A 22,516-nucleotide genomic window follows, 5' to 3' on the forward strand; every position below is an offset into this window, starting at 1 on the left:
ACACCGGCTCCGCGGCCGCCATCGGCGAGCCTCCCGGCGGCATCAGACACGCAGCCGCCATCGGGCCTCACCCCAGCGTCGCAGGACCCGTGGGCGTCGCCAGAATTCAAGCCAGCTGCGCCGGACTCGCGATTGTCCCTGGCCCCACTCCCATGGCGCGTGGTGACTTCCAAACGCCGCCGATTGCGGCTCTGACTTTTTGTATGCCGCCGATTGCGGTTCATGTCCCCGAGTTGCCGCCGATTGCGGTTCATGTCCCTGAGTTGCCGCCGACTGCGGTCCATGTCCCCGAGTTGCCGCCAATTGCGGTTCATGTCCCCAGAGTTGTCGCCGATTGCGGTTCATGTCCCCAGAGTTGCTGCCGATTGCGGTTCATGTCCCCAGAGTTGCTGCCGATTGCGGTTCATGTCCCCAGAGTTGCCGCCGATTGCGGGTCATGTCCCCAGAGTTGCTGCCGATTGCGGTTATGTTCCAGAGTTGCCGCCGAGCGCGGTTAGGACTTTGCCATGGCCAGTGAGGTCATTTGAACTGGTCCCGAGCGTCCCCGAACCCTGGAAGGAGCGATGGACTTGGTGGCTCACGTGGACCGGCAGATCCGGACCTGGCGACGCGAGCAGGAGCGACGAGCGCCGCGAAGCTCGCGCGGCCACCCTCGTCCACCCGTTCAGCTTCCATCGACCGCCCCGCCCGCCGAGCCGATGGAATTGGGGCGAGCCCACCTTCCCGCAGAGGAACACCGTCGACGGCTCACGCAAGGGCTGTGCCTGTACTGTGGGGAGGGTGGCCATCGGGCAGTCAGATGTCCGTTAAAAGGCCAGAGCTCACGCGGCGTTGGGGGATCCGCGTGAGCTCGAATAACACCTGCTCTCCCAGTCCCAGTTCCTTCACGCTACAGGCGCGCATCCAACGTGGTGGCCTTGGTGGATTCAGGGGCGGAAGGTAACATCATGGACATCAGTTTGGCCCATCAGTGGGGAATCAAGTTCCTGCCCCTGAGCCCTTCACTCCCCACTCATGCCATCTACGGTCGGCTGATCGGCGAGGTGACTTCCATCATGGAGCCAGTCAGGTTACTTCTCTCAGGCAATCACCATTTGACTATTCATTTTTTTCTCCTGTCCCTCCCAGAGCAGTGGCTCATCTTGGGGCTTCCCTGGCTGCGGCTGCACAACCCGGTGCTGGACTGGGAGGTGGGAGGCGTTCGGCAGTGGAGCGAGCGATGCCATCACTTATGCCTAAGAGCAGCTGCCGACCCGCTCGAAAGGCCCATTCCCGGCCCTAACTCGGACATTTCCAATGTTCCGGCACTGTACCATGAACCCAAGGACGCTTTAAGCAAAGCCAAGGCGACTTCTCTTCCCTCACACCGATCGTACGATTGCGCGATCGACCTGCTACCTGGCAACTCACCTCCCAAGGGTCGCATGTACTCCTTGTCTGCTCCTGAGTGCAAGGCCATGGAGGAGTACATCCAGGACTCCCTGGCTGCCAGTATCATTCAGCCATCCTCCTCACCCTTCGTGGGGAAGAAGGACGGGACGCTCCGCCCGTGCATTGAAAACCGGGGAATCAACGAGATCACCGTGAAGAACCACTATCCCCTGCCTCTCCTCTCCTCCGCCTTCGAGAGCCTGCAAGGTGCCACCATATTCACGAAGCTGGACCTTCGCAACGCTTATCACCTGGTACCAGTGACGTGCAGTGAGGTTCATGACTGGGGAGGCACTGACATCACCCCCCCCCGGTAAAATTTTTCCGGCACCTAACCGTGTCACAAAAAAGGTTGGGGAACGCTGCTCTAGTGTGGCTTATTCATTATTTAATTTGAACTATTTTAATTAAAATCTCATATCAGCAGCACACATAAAAACTCTCAATAAAGCACATGGAATAAAAAACTTGTTTTCGATCGTGCGTACCACTCCGTTTGAAAAGACATGCTCCTAAGTCCCGTTGTCTGAATCAAACCTTTTAACTCCGGAGTTGCTCTTCCTTTACTGATGACCTCCTGCTTCGACCGAAAGTCCATCGTTGAAAATCGTTTAGATATGTAATCCTCCATTGTAAAACGAAATGTAAAAACGGGAAAAAACAAAACAAAACGAATGTAAAACGAAACAAATGGACGACTGCTCCTCAGTTGTTCACGGTAAATTTTAACTGGAGATCTCTTATTCTACAGGTAGGCGCATGAAGCATCCCGGGATCACTAGCACCCCCTGCCATAAGGCTGGAGAACCTTTTTTCGTAGCCTCCGTAAGATCTCTTTTCAAAGCCGTTTTGTTCATCTAAAGAAACACGACGTTACAGATGGATGACAAAAAACACAAGATATTATATACACCAGCTTAACTATGGAAATTAGTTAATATAGCCAGTGTTTGAACACTTAAACAGCGACATAAAGACAGAGTGCAGTTCAGTCTAACTGCATAGCCTGTCAACATAGGCAGCCGTGTGATTACGCAATCCTCTGAGGAGGCTAGACAGGAAGTTGGCTCCTCCGAGCGAATCATCTACGGTTTTAAAATAACTATAAAAATTCAGTGATTTTGGTTCAAAATTATACAAAATTATTTAAATTAAAAGGAAAATGACTTTATAGTAAAAACAATTGAATTTGTTTTTCCCCTTGTCATGATGGCAGGGGAGGCGTTGCCTCCTCTGACCGCACGTCCCTGCCTGGTACGCATCCGGGAGGGAGACGAATGGAAGACGGCCCCTGTGGGCACTATACATACCTGATGGTGCCGTTTGGGCTCACCAATGCCCCAGCAGTCTTCCAATCCCTGATTAACGACGTTCTGCGAGACATGTTAAATAAGTTTGTGTTTGTTTACCTGGATGACATCCTCATCTTCTCCTCATGTCTCTGTGAACACATCAAACATGTCCGGGCGGTGCTGCGCCGTCGCCTTGAAAACTCCCTGTACGTAAAGGCGGAGAAATGCAAATTCCACACGTCTTCTGTCAAGTTTCTCGGCTACGTGGTGCGAAAGGTGAGGGCAGTCACGTCTTGACCAGTTCCCGAAACACGCAAGCGGTTACAACAATTCTTAGCTCTTACTAGCCTCGCCTCCCCGCCACGAGGATGATCGACTCCACCCATGCGCTTCTTTTTCTCACTGCCTGTCGTCCGCAGAACGAAATTATGACATCGGCAATCAGGAACTCCTGGCGGTCAAGCTGGCTCTGGAGGAGTGGAGGCACTGGCCGGAAGGCGCCACCGGAACGTGGAATACCTGAGATTGGCCAAGAGGCTGAATGTTAGGCAAGCTCGGTGGGCCCTCTTTTTTGACCGGTTTGAATTCTCACTCTCTTACAGACCGGCTTCCCGCAACGCAAAAGCGAACGCCTTGTCGCGCATTTTCCCTGGAGGGGAGGAGGTGGAGGGGCCTATTCCCACTATCCTTCTGAGCTCTGTTCGGGTGGCGGCCCTGTCGTGGGAGATTGAGCGTCAGGTGGAGGCTGCGGCGCGCGATCAACCTGGTCCCACCAACTGCCAGGAGGGTCGCCTGTTTGTCCCCGAGAACCTGCGGTCATCCGTCCTTCAATGGGTGCACGACTCCCGCCTCGCCTGCCATCCCGGGACTGCCCGCACGAGGTTTGCGGTGGATCAGCGGTTCTGGTGGCCCGCCTGGAGGGAGGACACGCGTGATTACGTCCGGGTCATCTAATCGGCCCCCGGCCGGGTTGCTCCAGCCTCTGCCCGTTCCCCGGCGACCCTGGTCTCACCTGTCACGGGCTTCCGCCCTCGGAGGGGACCACGGCGGTCCTCACGGTCGTGGACCGTTTCAGTAAAATGGCCAACTTTATTCCCCTGCCCAAACTCCCGTCGGCAAAGCAAACAGCGTCCATTCTGCTGCAGGAGGTTGTTCGGCACCACGGCACCCCTCAGGACATTGTGTAAGACCATTCTGACTTCTGGGCGGAGTTCTGCCGGCTCCTCGGCGCCACGGCCAGCCTCTCCTCAGGGTTCCATCTGCAGTCGAAAAGGCAAGCCGAACGTTTGAACCAGGAGATAGGCAAGGCTCTCCGGTGCATGGCCACTGGAGATCAGCGCGGGTGAGCCAAACCCCTTCCCTCGGTGGAGTATGCCCACAATGCCCTTCCCAGCTCGGCCACAGGTCTGTCGCTCTCTCATTGTGTGTTTGGTTATCAACCGCCCTTGTTCGCCCACCAGGAGCAGAGCGCGGCGTGCCCGTCGGCCCTCGGCTGTGTCCGCTCTGTCTCCGGCTACGCTCGCCAGGCCAATAAGCATCGGACGCCAGCTCCGTCGTACAGCGTGGAACAGCGAGTGTGGATCTCGACGCGGGATTTGCCGCTACGCACAGAATCCCGCAGGCTGGCGCCCCGCTTCCTTGGTCCCTTCCCCATAAGCAAGGTAATCAACCCGTCTGCTGTTTGTCTGTGCCTTCCTGGCTCCATGAAGGTCCATCCCACGTTCCACGTTTCTCGGGTGAGGCCCTTGGCCGCGGCGTCTGCTCCGCCGCCCCGGCTCGTCAAGGGAGAGCCGGCTTACACCGTCCGTTCCTTGCTCCGGTCACGGCGTCGTGGCCACGGGATCCAATACCCCGTGGATTGGGAGGGGTACGATGATTTGTACCGCTCCTGGGTGCCGAGCCGCTGGATCCTCAACCCCTCACTCGTCGCGGAGTTCCACCACCTGCATTCGGACCAGCCGGGTCCTCGGCGAGGGCGTCCGTGTCGGAGGGAGGTGGCCAGTGTGGAGGGTCCGCTGCGCTCTGGCCTCGACGCCTCCTGCACTCGCATCTACCGCTTCGACATTGGCTGACGAGTCGGATGCGTCTACAGAGTATTGATTCCCCGCGTCCACCCGTTCGGTGTGTGTGTGTGGGGGGCTGTTCCTGGGGACGTCGGGAGCCGTCCCTTTTGGGGGGGTTCTGTCACTCGCCGGTGTCATCCAGCCACGCCCCACCAATCACCATGATCATTCTCACCTGTTGCATGCTCATTGGGAGCACTATTTTAGCGCGGCCAGCGCTACAGCTCGTGTCAGCTTGTCTCGTGATGTCTCAGTGCACACCGGTCCTTGTAAGCTTGACTCCCCGTCTCTTTACGATTCGGTCCTTGTCCTGTCTGTCCAATGCTACCTTGTCAGTCCGCAGTTGGTCTCCTCGGAGATCACCCGTCAGCCACGTCCAGTCCTCGCCAGTGAGAAGTCCAGCCGCCAGCTCCTTCCCCTGGCTCACCATCCGACTCCCCACACCCGACGAGCACAGCCTCGCCTGTTCGCCGCTCCAGCCCTCCACGGTTCCCCTTTCCCTCCACAATAAATTCTGCTTCACTTTGCATTTGGCTGCACTGTCCGATCTTTCACAGGCTTAATTATTGCCTATGGGCTGCATTTTAAGACTGAAACGGAGTCAGACTACACATTAATCTTCAAACATATGTGACGCAGCCACTACTTTGGTGCACACATATTGAACTTGCCTGGGGGGAGTTACTTTCATAAAGTTTCAATCGGGTGGAAGATGAGAAGCACCTAATTGGAATCAGATATGAAGCGATGGTAACAGCAAAGTCGATAACACCAGCATTGCATTGGGGCAGACTATTGATGAGAACAAGATGCTGTGATGATAATACAATGGCTGATTAATTACAGGAGATGTTGAAGAATCCAAGTGAGATCATTAACCAAGTGCTATATTTTGCCTACTCGAGCATTAATGTTTAGTTCTTGAGGTGTTGCATCTAATATCACATAGTTTAAACTCACTAAAAGTGCAATATTTTGCCTACACAAGCATGAATGTTTAATTCTTCGGGTGTTGCATCTAATATCACATCATTTAAACTCTCTAAAATTTAGAGAGGGTTATTGACTCAAAAGAGAAGCTTGAGAGGAAAACTAAGAGATGGACTACTCCTGTGATTATTAGGAGTCTGTAAAAGTTAGGATGGAAAATAAATTCAATAAGGCCGGCAGGTTTTCAACTGGTTAGCAGGTCAGCCTCACAGTGCAAAGTTTATGGATTCGATTCTGGCTCCACCGTTCCTGTGTGGAGTTTGCATGTTCTCCCTGAGCTTGCATGGGGGCACTCCCACATCCCCAAAACATGCATGATAGGCCCATTGAACACTCCAAATTGTCCGTAGATCTGAGTGCGAGTGCGAATGATTGTTCTGTGTGTTGCTTGGACAGTCTGTCAACAGACACCAAAATTTGCACATTTTAACTCAGACCTCTCTCTCGCTCTTGCTCTCTCTCTCTCTCTCTCTCTCTCTCTCTCTCTTTCTCTCTCTCTCTCTCTCTCTCTCTCTTTCCGTCCAGGTCAAAATATCATGTAAAAGTGTGAGCAGGTTGTACCTTGTACCCACTGGCTGCTGGCTGTTACAGTAAAATGCTCTGCATAGCTCATATGAAAAACGCGAGAACTTCGGGCTTCTGAAGAGGCTTTGGTCCCTTTTAACAAACACACAAAATATGCATAATACGTTAGCCTTGTAAAAATACAAAATATTTCTGTCTGCGGGTTATTCACAATTTTCCACAATTTTAATCAACATAATAAAATGTAATAATTTTGTTTTGTCCTGTGAACGCTGGAGCAGAACAAGCTGACTGGACAGCATAGATTGAAAAAAAGATTCTCACCTTGATAGAGAGCATGATCTTCTACAGCAGAAGATGGGTTTCCTTTCACAACTATAAAAGACCATGGATGTCTGTGGATGAAAGAAAAAGGATAGCAACGATTAACTGTAAAAAACTTACAAAGACAAAGACACACGCACATATGCACAGTTACCTTAATTAAATGAGCTATTTCAGTGTGATCTCTGGATGAAACAAGATAAGCTTTGTGCATGTATGTGAGTCCATGAAGGTGTCTCTAAGTATATACTGTTTTAATGAAAATATGAGGGACATTTTCATGAAAATTGAAAGCACTCAACAGTTTTAGTGGGGAAAAAAAACTCGTGAATGAAATTCATTGGTTGTAAATTGTTTTGAAGTTTTGAAGGCTGTGGGTTTGAGAAATATAAATAGAACCTATGGAACATTTTACTTAATATATAATTCAAACAATGACTATTTAGGCGGGTACCTTAGTATGTATTCAGACCAGAAAAGTCCTTTAGTCCAGTGTTTCCCAACCACTGTGCCGCGGGACACTGGTGTGCCGTGAGAGATGTTCAGCTGTGCCGTGGGATTGTCCAATATTAATTACGGAGCGCATTGTAAACAGGATCGCCAAACCGTTGGTCAGTTCGCGCAAGGCCTGGTCAGCCACTTGCTAATCGTGCATGCGTGGAGAATCGGAGAATCTTGAGATTTCATTTTGTGTTGGTCTGATTGTATTGCATCGGCACATATTCAGTTTATGTGTGAGTTGCTGTGTGCTTTTGCTAACAGTGACATACACTATGACGGTTGTGGTGCGTTTGAGGTCCGATGGAAATCAGAGAACCTCGATTGTTAATTTTTCACCAACAAAAAATACACAGTCAAGTCGAGACACCTCGACTGTGCTAGCCACTCAGATACTGTCAGAACAGCAGAGCGTCTTTAGAAGTGACATTGTTCTTATTGTCGTAATATTTATAGCGCTAGTCTAAAACATTCAACAAAGTCATGTTGATTCTTTTGGATTTAATCACAATCACTTTCAATAGTTTATTCCTTACACTGTCTAAAACATTTTTTAAAAAACTCACTTTTATTTAAAAAAAAATACAATCAAAAGAATATTTAGTATTTATTTTTATTCAATTATTTGACTCTTCATACATACACGTACGTATATAGGGATAGGACTTTACGTCTTTCGTTGTAATATAACTGATATTAATATAGAAGCTGGTTTTGTTGGTGGTGTGCCTCGAGATTTTTTCCAATGAAAAGGTGTGCTGTGAATGAAAAAAGGTTGGGAAACACTGCTTTAATCCACTTGTTTCGTCCGGAACAAAAGCGGGCTGAAATTTTTTCATTTGGTGCGGTTCCTATTCAGACTACATTTTTTAAGTGAAGTACAGTACAGTAATCCCTCGTTTATCGTGGATAACTGGTTCCAAGACCACCCGCGATATGTGAAAATCCGCGTAGTGTCACCCTTTTTTTTAACATACAGACCTTTTTTGTGTATCATTAAGTGTATATTAAACCATATAAGTGCATATGTTATCATTAGAACATCAAATAATAGTTTCAAACATGTAAATACTATATTAATATGTAGTGTAAATGACATACCGTAATTTTCGGACTAAAAGTCGCTCCGGAATATAGGTCGCATGAGCCATAAAATGCACAATAACGTGAAAAAAAAACATATATAAGTCGCTCCGGAATACAAGTCGTATTTTGGGGGAAATTTATTCGACAAAATCCAACACCAAGAACAGACATGAACGAGCAACAACAGGCTAAACGATAGGTATGCTAACGTGACATAAACACAAACGAAGAGCTGAGAACGGGCCTGACGTAACATAGAGTTATTCAAATAACTATTACAGAAATAACACGTTTATAAAACCATCTGTGTCACTCCAATTCATTAAATCCATCGATCGTCCTTTATGGAAACGATGCCGCGTATGCGCCGCGCCGCTGACGTCTAAATATTCTAAATATTCCACAGACCCATATAACGATATATAAAGTATATATCAAATAACTATCATATAAACAACAATATTATCAAACCATCTGTGTCACTCCAAATCATTAAATCCATCGATCAAATTCCTCGTCCTTTGTCAACAACGCCGCGCGTGCGCCCTGACGTCTGCCTCGTCGTTATTCCACAGATCTAGTATATAACTATATTATAGCGTTAACATAGTACAAGGAAAGACATGGGTTTGGTAAACGGCTCTTTATTTAACAAAACAAGAGTTCAACGAGCCAACAAGTACTGAACCGTAACGATAAAAACATATACAAGTTGCTTTACGAAATAAAATATATCAAATAACTATAAAATAAATAGTTCACCACCACACGGCCCCAAGCACCGGCGTCGACTTCCAGGTGTGTGGCGGCGTGGACTTCCATCCCCGGAGGTGGCACTTCTAGCCACGGAGGTGGAAGAGAGCTCCATAGAATAGGACCGGGCGTGCGTAAAAGCCATGTCCGAGCCCCATCCAACGTCCCCGTACAGCCACAAGGCCGAGCGCCGGCCCCCGACTTCCATCTACGGAGGTGAAAGAGAGCTCCGTAGAGTAGGACCGGGCGTGCGTAAAACCCATAATAGTTTTTCAAACCTTTTGTGTCACTTCAAATCATTAAAACCTTCAAACTCTTCGTCCTCCGTGTCACTTACAAACAAAGCCGCTAATGATGCCGGTAATACGTGGGGCCCTTCGTCATCCCGTGATCGAATCTTTGTCCTTTATGTAAACCACCGCACCGCACCGCGCTGCTGACGTCACTTGAAATTCAAATTACAGTAATGCTACATCGCGGTTCATTTATCGCAGTTTAACTTTTTTTTTTTTTTTGAATTTTGAAAATTTGTGAAAAAATTCACATGTAAGTCACTCCTCAGTATAAGTCGCCCCCACCCAAACTATGAAAAAAAACGCGACTTATAGACTTACGGTACATAAAATAATGTTTAAATACAAATATAAATATGACGTGTGTGTGTGTGTGTGTGTGTGTGTGTGTGTGTGTGTGTGTGTGTGTGTGTGTGTGTGTGTGTGTGTGTGTGTGTGTGTGTGTGTGTGTGTGCGTGCGTGCGCGTGTGTGTAACATATGTAGATTTGGCTAAAGTATACATACTGTAAATATGTTTTTAGAACTCTTATTATTATAACACATTTTTATAACAAGGTACAACACTGTTAATATGTTTTTAGAACTCTTATTATTATAACAACTTTTTTATAAAAAGGTACGAGTGTATGTACTGCAATTGAGTGGGCACTCCCTGCGTTCTGCTGGCGTGTGGGCAACGTTCATGCCATAATTCCTCAATTTAGAAGTTTTATTTTGAATTTTTGATTTTTTTTTTAATTTTGAAAAAAAATCTGCGATGTACTGAAGCCGCGATAAATGAACCGCAATGTAGCGAGGGGTTACTGTAAACCTAATAATTTATTAGAGAAAATGAAAATATAAATGCATGTAGAACCTATAGTCATGAGCTGTGCGTCGTGACCAAAAGAATGCAATCCCATTTACAAGTGCAGGGTGTCTGGGCACTTGTGAGAAGCTCGGTCATCAGAGAGGGGCTCAGAGTCGAACCACTCTCTCCTCCTTGAGAGGAGCCAGATGAGGTGGCTGGGGCATTTGACTAGGATGCCTCCTGCACGCCTCCCTGGTGAGGTGTTCCGGGCATGTCCCACCGGCAGGACCCAGAGGACGACCCAGGACACGCTTTTACCAGTGAAAAAAAAAAGAAATATCGCAAAAAAAACAGATGTGCTAGAAAAAAGTAAAGATATTCTTTTAAATCATCAATCATCAACCATCTTTGATTCAAATTTGTTCTTTACCAATGTAAATGTTCATACGAACACGTGTCTTTACCGCCATGGCAGCAGTGGTAAACATGCCAATAAACTGTATGATGTCTCATAAATGCAGGCTTATTAAAAAGTGTCTGGATGTGCTAAAAAATGCACAGCCTATCTCCTGATGGCACCTGTTTCAGCCTGTTTGGCAGAAGTGTGGGGAGGAAAGGAGACAAAAGTCATTAGGCAGGAACCATCCCGGTGTTGTCTTGCCATCACTCCTATTTAATGACTCCACAGGCATGGGGCAGAGTGCAAATTGAGAAAGCAAATTCAAACTCTAACATTCTCCTGTTTTTTTAAAGCATCTTCATGCTCCCCTTGTATATTTAGCAGCGTGTTTTATGAGACCTTGGCTGATAATAAAAGCATTTTTGCATTCAAAAAGCTTTTTTTTAACGCAATGGGAGTGTAAGTGTGCAAGTACAGTCTTACCCTTGCTAAAATCTACTGTCAGAAAAACTGTGCTTATGTTTATAGCAATTGAAATAAAACACCAGTCCTTCATCACTATTGAGATGATCTATTGAGATTTAGATCATGTCCACACTCTACAAGTCCACACACAAAACTTAATTGTTGGGAAAGTTTTCCAAATTTACATTAGCAAAGGTCACATTCTTTTACTATCAATCCACATGTCTGAAATGTTCCCTAATTCACCATCACTTGTTGCATAGGCTTGTGCTTGACAGCCTAAAATTCTTCCACATATGAAGATTTTATTAATACCTTTTTTGTGGTGCATTAATAGTGTTTATTTGTTTATTTGTTTTTGGTTTGCGTGTGTGTAAACACAGCCTAGATTGTATCTTTGTTACATGTCATGGAAAGACATAAGGTTCCGATTCAATTGCAGGGAATCATTTGAGGGACACAACTGTCAACAGTGACATGATGCTGAAGACAATCTCTAATTTTGGACCATCTGAAGTAGCTAATTACTTGATGGGGTTGCTGGCTATCTGGAATGAAAATTGCTGTTTTGAATTCCAGCATCTTAAGTGTCAACAAGAAGACACTTGTGAGCTGGGGGGTATTCCAGAAAGCAGCTTCAACATACTCTGAGTCTATCCCTGAACTCTGAGTTGACTTACTCTGAGATGGGAGACTGAGTATTCGGTTCCAGAAATGCTGATCGGTTAGTTCAATCAACTCCGAGTATGTTAACCTGGCGTTACGCGCGTGCACAACCACTATAAAAAGCCATTATCAATGGAGCCCCGATACTATGAGTCACCATGACAACTGAGGAAAAACAGATCACCTTATTTTACCATAATGGAGTTGGAGGTCCTTATGCAAGCCTACGGCGAGTACGAACGTATTTTTCTTCGCAAATCTAAGACGGCTGCAGCAGCGAAGAAGAGAGAGACGCCATGGGAGGAAATTGACGCCCGAGTCAATGCGTCAGTTTGAACCAGGGACGTGCGCGGTCAGAGGAGGCAAGGGAGGCTACACCTCCCCTGCCATTATGAAAAGGGGAAAAACAAATTAAATTGTTTTTATTACAAAGTCATTTTACTTTTAATCTCAATCATTTTGTATAATTTTGAACCAAAATCGCTGAATTTTTATAGTTATTTTAAAACCGAAGACAATTCGCTCGGAGGAGCCAACGTCCTGTCTAGCCTCCTCTGAGGATTGCGTAATCACAAGGCTGCCTATGTTGACAGGCTATGCAGTTAGACCAGGGGGGGGCAAACTTTTTGACTCGCGGGCCGAACTGGGTTCTAAATTTGGACCGGAGGGCCGAACCAGGAGCAGATGGACGTAGTGTTTGTGTGAAGTAATATAAGCGACCTGTAAAGGTCATTGCATAAAAGTTTTGGCCTTTAGTAGGTAGTAAAGCATGGATATTCCAAACAAGTTTTTTGAAAACAAATGCATTTATTAACAGCATTAAAAAAAATAATAATAATAATTCACTAAAAAACTGCTATCAGTGATTCTCATAAAATACGACACTGTTATTATGAATAACAGTCTCCATCACTTCAGTGCCTGCAGGTCAGATTAATGAAAGATGTTTATTTTATGAGATCACATCAAACGGCAAACATTCTGACCAAATATATCGAAGAATCGGTGAAAGCATACATCCAAATAAAGTACCGTATTTTCCGCCCTAAAAGGCGCACCGGGTTATAAGGCGCACGCATTGGTACTACTTACCTATGTTTCCCTTCCATATCGATCCGTAGATTTACTCGAAACATTAACAGAGCAGCCTATTTTGACATGAAATAGCCTGGTACGTATAGCAGCTATCGCAATAGCATTAGCCATCCGCAAAGTCTCACGAGCCTCAGCTCGCAATCTCCCATGAGCCTCAGCAAAGTGTAAACAATCGCATTTCTCAAACGATCTCCTATAAAATGATCAGAACTGACTAAAGTTCGATCTAACGCATTGGTACTCCTTACCTATGTTTCCCTTCCATATCGATCCGTAGATTTACTCGAAACATTAACAGAGCAGCCTATTTTGACATGAAATAGCCTGGTACGTATAGCAGCTATCGCAATAGCATTAGCCATCCGCAAAGTCTCACGAGCCTCAGCTCGCAATCTCCCATGAGCCTCAGCAAAGTGTAAACAATCGCGTTTCTCAAACGATCTCCTATAAAATGATCGGAACTGACTAAAGTTCGATCTAACGCATTGGTACTACTTACCTATGTTTCCCTTCCATATCGATCCGTAGATTTACTCGAAACATTAACAGAGCAGCCTATTTTGAAATGAAATAGCCTCGCGGGTACAACAGCTATTCGGTGACGCCCCCTGACTACAGTTGCCGTAATGTTGGGAAGCGATGCGACCTTGTAATTTACTAGTCGTACTAAAACGTACTGAAACATTTTGGCAGAGCACTGTGTACAACCAGTATGGATCAACAAATTCATCAATTGATCCATATATAAGGCGCACTGGCCTATAAGGCGCACTGTCGGCTTTTGAGAAAATTTTAGGTTTTTAGGTGCGCCTTTTAGGGCGGAAAATACGGTAATCAAAACGGCAACACGGTGAGGGGTATCTGAACATCAGAGCAGAGTTTTAACTCAAACACCTGGTAACAGAGGTGAGGAAACGGGAAACACTTCCTTAAAGTAAGCCTTAAGAACTTTACAGGTTAAGATTAGTCGCAAACAGGTGGTGCATCAATGTCCTTGAGCATCCTGCATTGTTTGAAAATGAGAATGGTCGCTAGTTTCAATCCCTGCTATGTGTACAAATCATATTCAAAATGCATTTTTTTACAACAAACTTGAGAGCCTCCCCTTCATTTTCAGTGGGAACAGTGTTGTTGGTCTCCCTTTTTTGCTAGTGCGTCATCGTCTGGAGTAAATATTGTTGTGGCAATTCTTAGGAGAGATCCGAGGTGTTGGTCCGTTTACCTCGATCTGTGACGGGTTGATGTTGATGTGGCTGAACGTCACGTCGCGTACGTCGAGCCAAATTGGCCACTCTTTTTTAAACACTCGGCACTGTGTCCACCTTGCTTTTCCTTGGGCGACTCATTTTAATAGAAGGATTCCAGGGGATGGTTTGTGGGTGGCTTTAGCGTAAAACTGTATCTGAAAGCTCAGCGCGCGAATTACAAGAATGCTGTCGTCACAGCCCACGCTCTAAATTCGGGACTGATACAAATAGAGCGCGAGTGCTCCATGTCCGTACTACTGAGTACGTACACGCACTTGTGAGTGTGCACCGAGCTTTCTGACACGGCTTCCGGTAGTAAATGCGCAGGCGAGCGGTTCTCCATCTACTGGGGAAATGCAGTCATTGCATGCAAAATGACCAAAAAAAAGGTTTAATACAATTTATTCAGGGTTGGCGGGCCGGATTAAACGGTCCCGTGGGCCTGATGTGGCCCGCGGGCCGTAGTTTGCCCACCCCTGAGTTAGACTGAACTGCTCTCTGTCTTTATGTTGCTGTTTAAGTGTTCAAACACTGTGGCTATATTAATTAATTTCCGTAGTAAAGCTGGTGTATATAATATCTTGTGTTTTTTGTCATCTGTAACGTCGTGTTTCTTTAGATGAACAAAACGGCTTTGAAAAGAGATCTTACGGAGGCTACGAAAAAAGGTTCTCCAGCCTTATGGCAGGGGGTGCTAGTGATCCCGGGATGCTTCGTCAGTGCTTCCCCAGTCATGAACCTCACCGCACGTCACTGGTTTGAACGTACTATTCCGTTGATGTACCATTTAACCATAAGAGCGCAGCGTAGCCTATAGTTATGAATTTAAATAGGAATGAAATCTGATTTTCATTTAGGTGCAATCCAACAGGAGAAAAAAGGACTTGGAAGCAGCTCAAAATGAAACACATGAAAAACATTAGTCAAGAAGGTAAGGCATGTTTTGCTAGGCTGTGATTGCACCTCACTTTGATTTTAATTTAATTATTTTATATGGACTTGGGCTATTAAACAAAGTCAATATTAATTTAAACTAAAATATTAATTTAGTGGCTACTTCAAATAATAAAACCCACAAATAAAATGTTTTCCAATATCCTTTCAGTTCATTCTACACTTTGTGGATTAACACTTGACACAAACACATTTATGTTTCATACCTATTGAAGTCATTTAAAATGTGACGCTGTAGCCTACACCAACACTCAATAAAATACTATTTTAAAACAAAAATTGAGTTCTTCTCAGCTAACAGGAAAAAGCAATGCTCTGCATCCCCAATATTATAAAGAAAATGCCATTTGCAAAAAAAAACATAGTACTATGCATTAAGGTTGCTCTGATGTGAGTGCTCGTCCGCAGTGTGTGAGGTTGGAGATATATGGCCGGAGAAGGTTTTTTTTTAAAAATAAAAAAAAAGTCACATGCCCACAGTGCCATATGTGAGACTCAAACTTGTGGTGCCTGCACACAAGTCAGGTGGGTGTACCACAAGCCATTCAATGGTGGAAGAAGGTTATTGAGATAAATTATACTGTTCAAAGAAAAGCGGTAGCGTTCGAAAAGATATTATTCTAGAAATGAAAAAACGTCTAGAATAGAATAGAATAGAATAGATCTTTATTGTCATTGTCACACATGTACAACAATCCGGTCTAATCTGGGTCAGAAAATTCTCTCGCGACATAAAGCGTTTCGAATTATTATGGCTTTGATATCGATCGGATTTTGAATGAACGGCCAATCCATGATTAACCGCTTTCTTTGTATGAAGGGAGACAGGTAGAAACTCTGGGTCTCTTGTGGTAAACCTGCCGGTGAGCAGGTTATGTTCACAGAGTAAGTTACCGCAGTAACTGACCCAGAGTTTAAGTTACCTCTCTTTCTGGAATGGATAACTCAGAGTTTCCCTCATTTCAGGGTTAACTTGCTCAGAGTTTTCACATAACCCGCTTTCTGGAATACGCCTCGGGTTAGTTACAAGGGCAGCAAAATGAGGATGCAACAATAGCAGCCATATCGCGACACAGCAATATTTAAAATTGACACAATATTGTTGTCTTCATTTTCATCCATCCATCCATCCATCCATCTTCTTCCGCTTATCCGGGGTCGGGTCGCGGGGGCAGCAGCTTCAGGAGGGACTCCCAGACTTCCCTCTCCCCAGCCACTTCATCCAGCTCCTCCCGGGGGATCCCAAGGCGTTCCCAGGCCAGCCGAGAGACATAGTCTCTCCAGCGCGTCCTGGGTCGTCCCCGGGGTCTCCTACCGGTGGGACATGCCCGGAACCCCTCCCCAGGGAGGCGTCCAGGAGGCATCCTGATGAGATGCCCGAGCCACCTCATCTGGCTCCTCTCAACGTGGAGGAGTAGCGACTCTACTCCGAGTCTCTCCCGGATGACCGAACTTCTCACCCTATCTCTCAGGGAGAGCCCGGACATCCTGTGGAGAAAACTCATTTCGGCCGCTTGTATCCGGGATCTCGTTCTTTCGGTCACGACCCATAGCTCGTGACCATAGGTGAGGGTAGGAGCGTAAATCGACCGGTAAATTGAGAGCTTTGCCTTTTGGCTCAGCTCTCTCTTTACCACAACGGACCGGTACAGAGTCCGCATTACTGCCGACGCTGCACCGATCCGCCTGTCGATCTCGCGCTCCATCCTCCCCTCACTCGTGAACAAGACCCCAAGATACTTAAACTCCTCCGCTTGGGGCAGGATCTCATCCCCGATCCGGAGAGGGCATTCCACCCTTTTCCGATCGAGGACCATGGACTCGGATTTGGAGGTGCTGACCCTCATCCCGACCACTTCACACTCGGCTGCGAACCGCTCCAGTGAGAGCTGGAGATCACGGCCTGAAGAAGCCAACAGCACCACGTCGTCTGCAAAAAGCAGAGATGCGATGCTGAGGTCCCCAAACCGGACACCCTCAACGCCTCGGCTGCGCCTAGAAATTCTGTCCATAAAAATTATGAACAGAATCGGTGACAAAGGGCAGCCTTGGCGGAGTCCAACCCTCACTGGGAACAAATCCGACTTACTGCCGGAAATGCGGACCAAACTCTGGCATCGGTGATACAGGGACCGAACCGCCCTTATCAGTTGGCTCGGTACCCCGTACTCCCCAAGCACCCCCCACAGAACCTCCCGAGGGACACGGTCGAACGCCTTCTCCAAGTCCACAAAACACATGTGGACTGGTTGGGCGAACTCCCATGCACCCTCGAGGATCCTGCTGAGGGTGAAGAGCTGGTCCACTGTTCCACGGCCAGGACGAAAGCCACACTGTTCCTCCTGAATCCGAGGTTCGACCTCCCGACGGACCCTCCTCTCCAGCACCCCTGAATAGACCTTACCAGGGAGGCTGAGGAGTGTACCAGCTGCCTCCGGAGTCCCGCAGGCCAAAACGGCCCGATAGGACTCCTTCTTCAGCTTGACGGCATCCCTTACCGCCGGTGTCCACCAGCGGGTTCGGGGATTGCCGCCACGACAGGCACCAATGACCTTACGGCCACAGCTCCGGTCGGCCGCCTCAACAATGGAGGCGCGGAACAAGGTCCACTCGGACTCAATGTCCCCCGCCTCCCCCGGGACGTGGGAAAAGCTCTGCCGGAGGTGGGAGTTGAAGCTCTTCCTGACAGGGGATTCTGCCAGACGTTCCCAGCAGACCCTCACAGAGCGTTTGGGTCTGCCAGGTCGAACCGGCATCTTCCCCCACCATCGGAGCCAACCCACCACCAGGTGGTGATCAGTTGACAGCTCCGCCCCTCTCTTCGCCCGAGTGTCCAAAACATGCGGCCGCAAATCCGATGACACGACTACAAAGTCGATCATCGAACTGCGGCCTAGTGTGTCCTGGTGCCAAGTGCACACATGGACACCCTTATGTTTGAACATGGTGTTCATTATAGAAAATCCGTGTCGAGCACAGAAGTCCAATAATAGAACACCGCTCGGGTTCAGATCGGGGGGGCCGTTCCTCCCTTCTTTCGTGTAACGTCAGATGTCCAACTCGGTGTCGCGTAGCCATGCCCGCATCTCTGGCCCTAGGTCGAAGAGGCTGGCTTCCGAGGGTGGTCCATATAAGGGGCCGATGTTGATTATATGGTCGGCGGTCTGCTCAGGGTCACCACACTCGCATGCCGCACTGTCCGCCAAGCCCCACGTCTTCATTGATGACCCAAAGCGACCGACCCCAGTCCGTAGGCGGTTCAGCGTGGTCCATTGTCGGCGTGGTAGGTCGTCTCCTCCGATGGCGCCATCTCCTGGGTCCCAAATGTAGCGATGGACTCGGGAGGGTCCGGCCGACTCCCACTCCTGCTTCCAAGCTGCTGCCAACCATGCATCTCTGGAGATGTCCTCAGAGGTGGAGTTGAGCATCTCTTGTGCTGCCTTGTTGTAAGGGTGGCGGGACTTGAGTCTGCTTGGAAGTGCTGGTGTTATTGTGGTGTTGTGCAAGATGTGCCAGTCATATTTTTGTGCCTTCCTGGCCAGGGCGAGGGTGGCAGCCTCCCGTCGGAGGCCGGCCGGTGCTATTCCCGCGAGGACCGGCAAGAGGGACACAGGAGTAGGTTTCAAGCATCCAGTTATTATCCGGAGGGAGGTATTAATAGCCACGTCGACCTTTCTCGCATGCGGGCTTCTGCTCCAGACTGGGCTGCAGTATTCTGCTGCAGAGAAGACCAGGGCTTGAGTGGATATTCGCAGCGTCTTAGCGGAGGCTCCTCAGGTTGTTCCAGCGAGGCGGCGGATCAGCGCGGCTCTGGATGTCACCTTGGCCTTGACTTCTTCCAGGTGTTGTTTGAAGGATAATGTCCGATCCAGACGCACTCCAAGGTACTTCGGGGCTTGCTGGACCTCCAGACATTTGTTGTCAACGCGCACCTCAAGTTCCCTCCTGGCTTCTCTGGTGCTAAGGTGGTATGCCGCTGCGACCGTCTTTCCGACGCTGAGCTGTAGACGCCACCTCCGAAGGTATGCTACCAGTGTGCCCATGTCTTCATTAAGACCCTCTTCCATCGCCTTCCACGTTGGTCGGCTCAGCATGATGGCAAGGTCGTCTGCGTAGCCATACTTTCTCGATGCTGTATCAGGTAGGTCGTGGGTGTAAACATTGAACAGCATCGGCGAGAGGACAGACCCCTGCGGTACCCCGTTCCTCAGTCTTCTGAGCCTACTGCACTGGCCACTGCTGGTCTGGAGGATGAAGCTGCGGTTGGAAATTGTCTCCATGATGAACTTCACCATGTGCCGGTCTGGTATTGTCCTCAGCAGCTTCAGGTGGAGTCCCCGGTGCCACACGGTGTCATATGCAGCCGTCAGATCCAGGTACACTACCCCAGCTTTCTCACTGTCCTGGAAGCTGTCCTCGATGTCCTGACAGAGGAGTGTTACCTGGTCTGCTGTTGATCTTCCATGACGGAAACCAGCTTGTTCCCGTGGGAGCTGTGAGTCCACCACTGGCTTGATGCGGCTATGGATCATCTTCTCCAAGATCTTAAATGGGACACAGAGCAGCGAGATTGGTCTGTATGACTTAGGATCTTCTGCAGGTTTATTTGGCTTCGGCAGAGCTATGACAGAGGCACGGCGCCAAGTCTTTGGGAGCTTTAATCTCCGGTAGCATGATGTAAAGAAAGCACAGAGCCAACCAGATGTTGTTGTGCTCTGGTGGATGACAAACTCTGGGTGGATGTTGTCACGGCCAGGGGATTTGCCTGGCTTGAGCTTGCTCAAGGCCTCACTGAGTTCCTCTGCTGTGAATTCTCCCGAGAGGTTGGAATCGACACTGGCCGCTCCCGAGAGGCCAGACACCTCACACGATATCAGTCGGGCAAAAACTTTGTCAGCATCCGGGAAGCGGCCGTTCTTCAGGAGATGGGATGCAATGGCATTTGCTGTGACTGGGCAGCTGTGGGGTGTTGTATTTCTGCCTGTGAGCTGGTCGGTGGTCTGCCACGCCTTGCGACTAGAATGGGTGAAGTCGATTGATTCGACGACTTCTGTCCATCTAGCCCTACGGGTGATATCCAGCTTCTGGAGCAGTGCTGCTGCAGTCATGTCCACCTCTTCTCTGGAGCTAGCCCTCTGGTGATCACACAGAAGGCGGCTGCATTCCTTGTCCCAACCCGGGATGTAGTTCCTGTTATAGCCCCGTGGGATGGTCTTCTTTGCCGCACCCAGGAGGACCTGGCAGTAGGCTGCATAGGCCGCATCCAGATCGGCTGTGTCTGGGTCTGGCAGGCCAGCTGACCTTCTTTCAGTCTCCTCAGCATACGACTCCCAGTTGGCCTTTCGGAAGTTCCATCGCTTGACGGGTTTCCCTGGTACCGGTTCCACCAGTTCTGGGACTTTAATGATGGATGGCCGGTGATGTGATCGGGGAAACCTATCCAGGATGCGTCTCTCCGGTTTCGGGTTGTTACTGTGGCAGATGGCGAAGGCCAGGTCCGGGTTGGTGGAGGTGTTCCAGCGTGCAGAGAAGAACGTTGGAGGCTCCTTGGGGTCGTACAGCAGCAGAGCATCAGTGTTGGAGGCCCATTCACTCAGCGCCACTCCATTAGGTGTTGTGTGGTTGTGACCCCAGTCTGTGTGCTGACAGTTGAAGTCACCTGCATAGATGGCAGGTGCAGTTATTGATGGGAGTGATGTCACGGACAGCTCCGATGGTGGGGGTTTGTATACGTTGACGAATGATGTTTCCTGGATTTTTGTAACCAGCCACTCGATGTTAGAGCCTGGTGGGGATTGGCTGCTGGCTGACCAGCTTAATTCAGTCCTGACGAACGTTGCCACACCGTGTTGCTTGCTGTAGATGGACCCAGCAAGATGGAACCCAGGAATCTTGAGGATGTTGTCGGATGTGCAGTGTGTCTCCTGCAGGAGCAGAACCGCTGCCTCGTTGGAATCAGCCAGGTGACGCAGGACTTCGAGTTTGGCGGTTGTTAGGCCCTCGACATTGAGTTGAAGCACTGACAGGCCTCGGTTTTCGACGGTCGGGATGACTGCCCGTCCGCCGGTCCTAAGCCTGCCAGCTCGAGCTCGACGAGCTCGACGTTTGGTTCCTCCCAATCACGCCCTTCCAGGTCTCACTGTCATTGCCCACGTGAGCACTGAAGTCACCCAGTAGAACGATGGAGTCCCCAGAAGGAGCGCTCTCCAGCACTTCCTCCAGGGACTCCAAGAAGGGTGGGTACTCTGTGCTGCTGTTTGGTGCATAGACACAAACAACAGTCAGGACCCGTCCCCCCACCCGAAGGCGGAGGGAGGCTACCCTCTCGTTCACCGGGGTGAACCCCAATGTACAGGCGCCCAGCCGGGGGGCAATAAGTATACCCACACCTGCTCGACGCCTCTCACCGTGGGCAACTCCAGAGTGGAGAGTCCAGCCCCTCTCGAGAGGGCTTGTACCGGAACCCAAACTGTGCGAGGAGGCAAGTCCGACTATATCTAGTCGGAACTTTTCTGCCTCGCACACCAGCTCGGGCTCCTTTCCAGCCAGAAAGGTGACATTCCATGTCCCAAGAGCCAGCTTCTGCAGCCGGGGATCAGACCGCCAAGGTCCCTGCCTTTGGCCGCCGCCCAGCTCACACTGCACCCGACCCCTTTGGCCCCTCCCACAGGTGGTGAGCCCATGGGAAGGGGGACCCACGTTTCCTTTTCGGGCTGTGCCCGGCCGGGCCCCATGGGTGAAGGCCAGATGCTCGCCTTCGAGCCCCGCCTCCAGGCCTGGCTCCAGAGGGGGGCCTCGGTGACCCGCGTCCGGGCGAGGGAAAACGAGATCCATTTGTTTTTATCATCATAAGGGGCTAATGTGAGCCGTGCTTTGTCTGGCCCCTCACCTAGGACCCGTTTGCCATGGGTGACCCTACCAGGGGCATGAAGCCCCAGACAACATGGCTCCTAGGATCATAGGGGCACGCAAACCCCTCCACCACGATAAGGTGACGACTCACGGAGTCGTTTGTCTTCATTTTACAGTATTTAAAGCAGCACACTTTTCACCCTTTTCGGACAAACACAGTGAACTACAAATACCATAACACAAACTATTACATTACTATAAATATTATTATTACTAAACACAGTATATTGTGTGGGGGGGGGTTTCCCCAAGTTTTTTTTAATGTTGTGATTTTGAAATCGTGCAGCCCTATTAGTTACCGTGAATGCATTCGTGTAGTAATATTGCGTAAGTAATGTGCTTTGAGGAACACAAAACACAGTGTGTAGATAAAAGATACCTGAATCCCAAACTGTTGATATGCTGACTGCCAAGCTTGAAGATGCTCTTTTTGGCGGAGTCCTCCATGTTGTTGGAACCCTCATCATTGACCACCATGGCTACAATGAGTCCTGTATCCACACCATCCAAATACTTTGCAAGGCGATTGCTCTCATCCTTACTGCGATATGTGTCAAACCTGTGGGAATGACAGTAAGGTAAATCTTGTAATCTGTTAATCAGGCAAACGAGAATCAGGTAGCAGGTGTGTGTGTGTCAAAGCAGAAGAATCAGCGTGGGCTGACCGGTGACGAACAGTGTCTATAGACACGTCCTAATCAGCAGGTAACGGCACACACAAACACACACGC

At 48.8% G+C, this 22,516-nt stretch overlaps 1 protein-coding gene across 1 annotated transcript in view; it reads right to left on the bottom strand.

Annotated features, from left to right (window-relative positions):
- LOC119120154 (cell migration inducing hyaluronidase 1) overlaps nucleotides 1–22,516 on the bottom strand; it is a 202,252-nt gene that overhangs the window by 70,380 nt on the left and 109,356 nt on the right. Inside the window, exons 6-8 of the mRNA XM_037246786.1 lie at nucleotides 22,165–22,344; nucleotides 6,626–6,696; nucleotides 6,338–6,433 (exon numbers count right to left, since the gene is read on the bottom strand). Coding sequence (XP_037102681.1) covers nucleotides 6,338–6,433; nucleotides 6,626–6,696; nucleotides 22,165–22,344 — 347 coding nt within the window. The remainder of the gene's footprint in view (nucleotides 1–6,337; nucleotides 6,434–6,625; nucleotides 6,697–22,164; nucleotides 22,345–22,516) is intronic.

Source organism: Syngnathus acus, chromosome 3, assembly GCF_901709675.1.
Source record: "Syngnathus acus chromosome 3, fSynAcu1.2, whole genome shotgun sequence".
Taxonomy (NCBI): domain Eukaryota; kingdom Metazoa; phylum Chordata; class Actinopteri; order Syngnathiformes; family Syngnathidae; genus Syngnathus; species Syngnathus acus.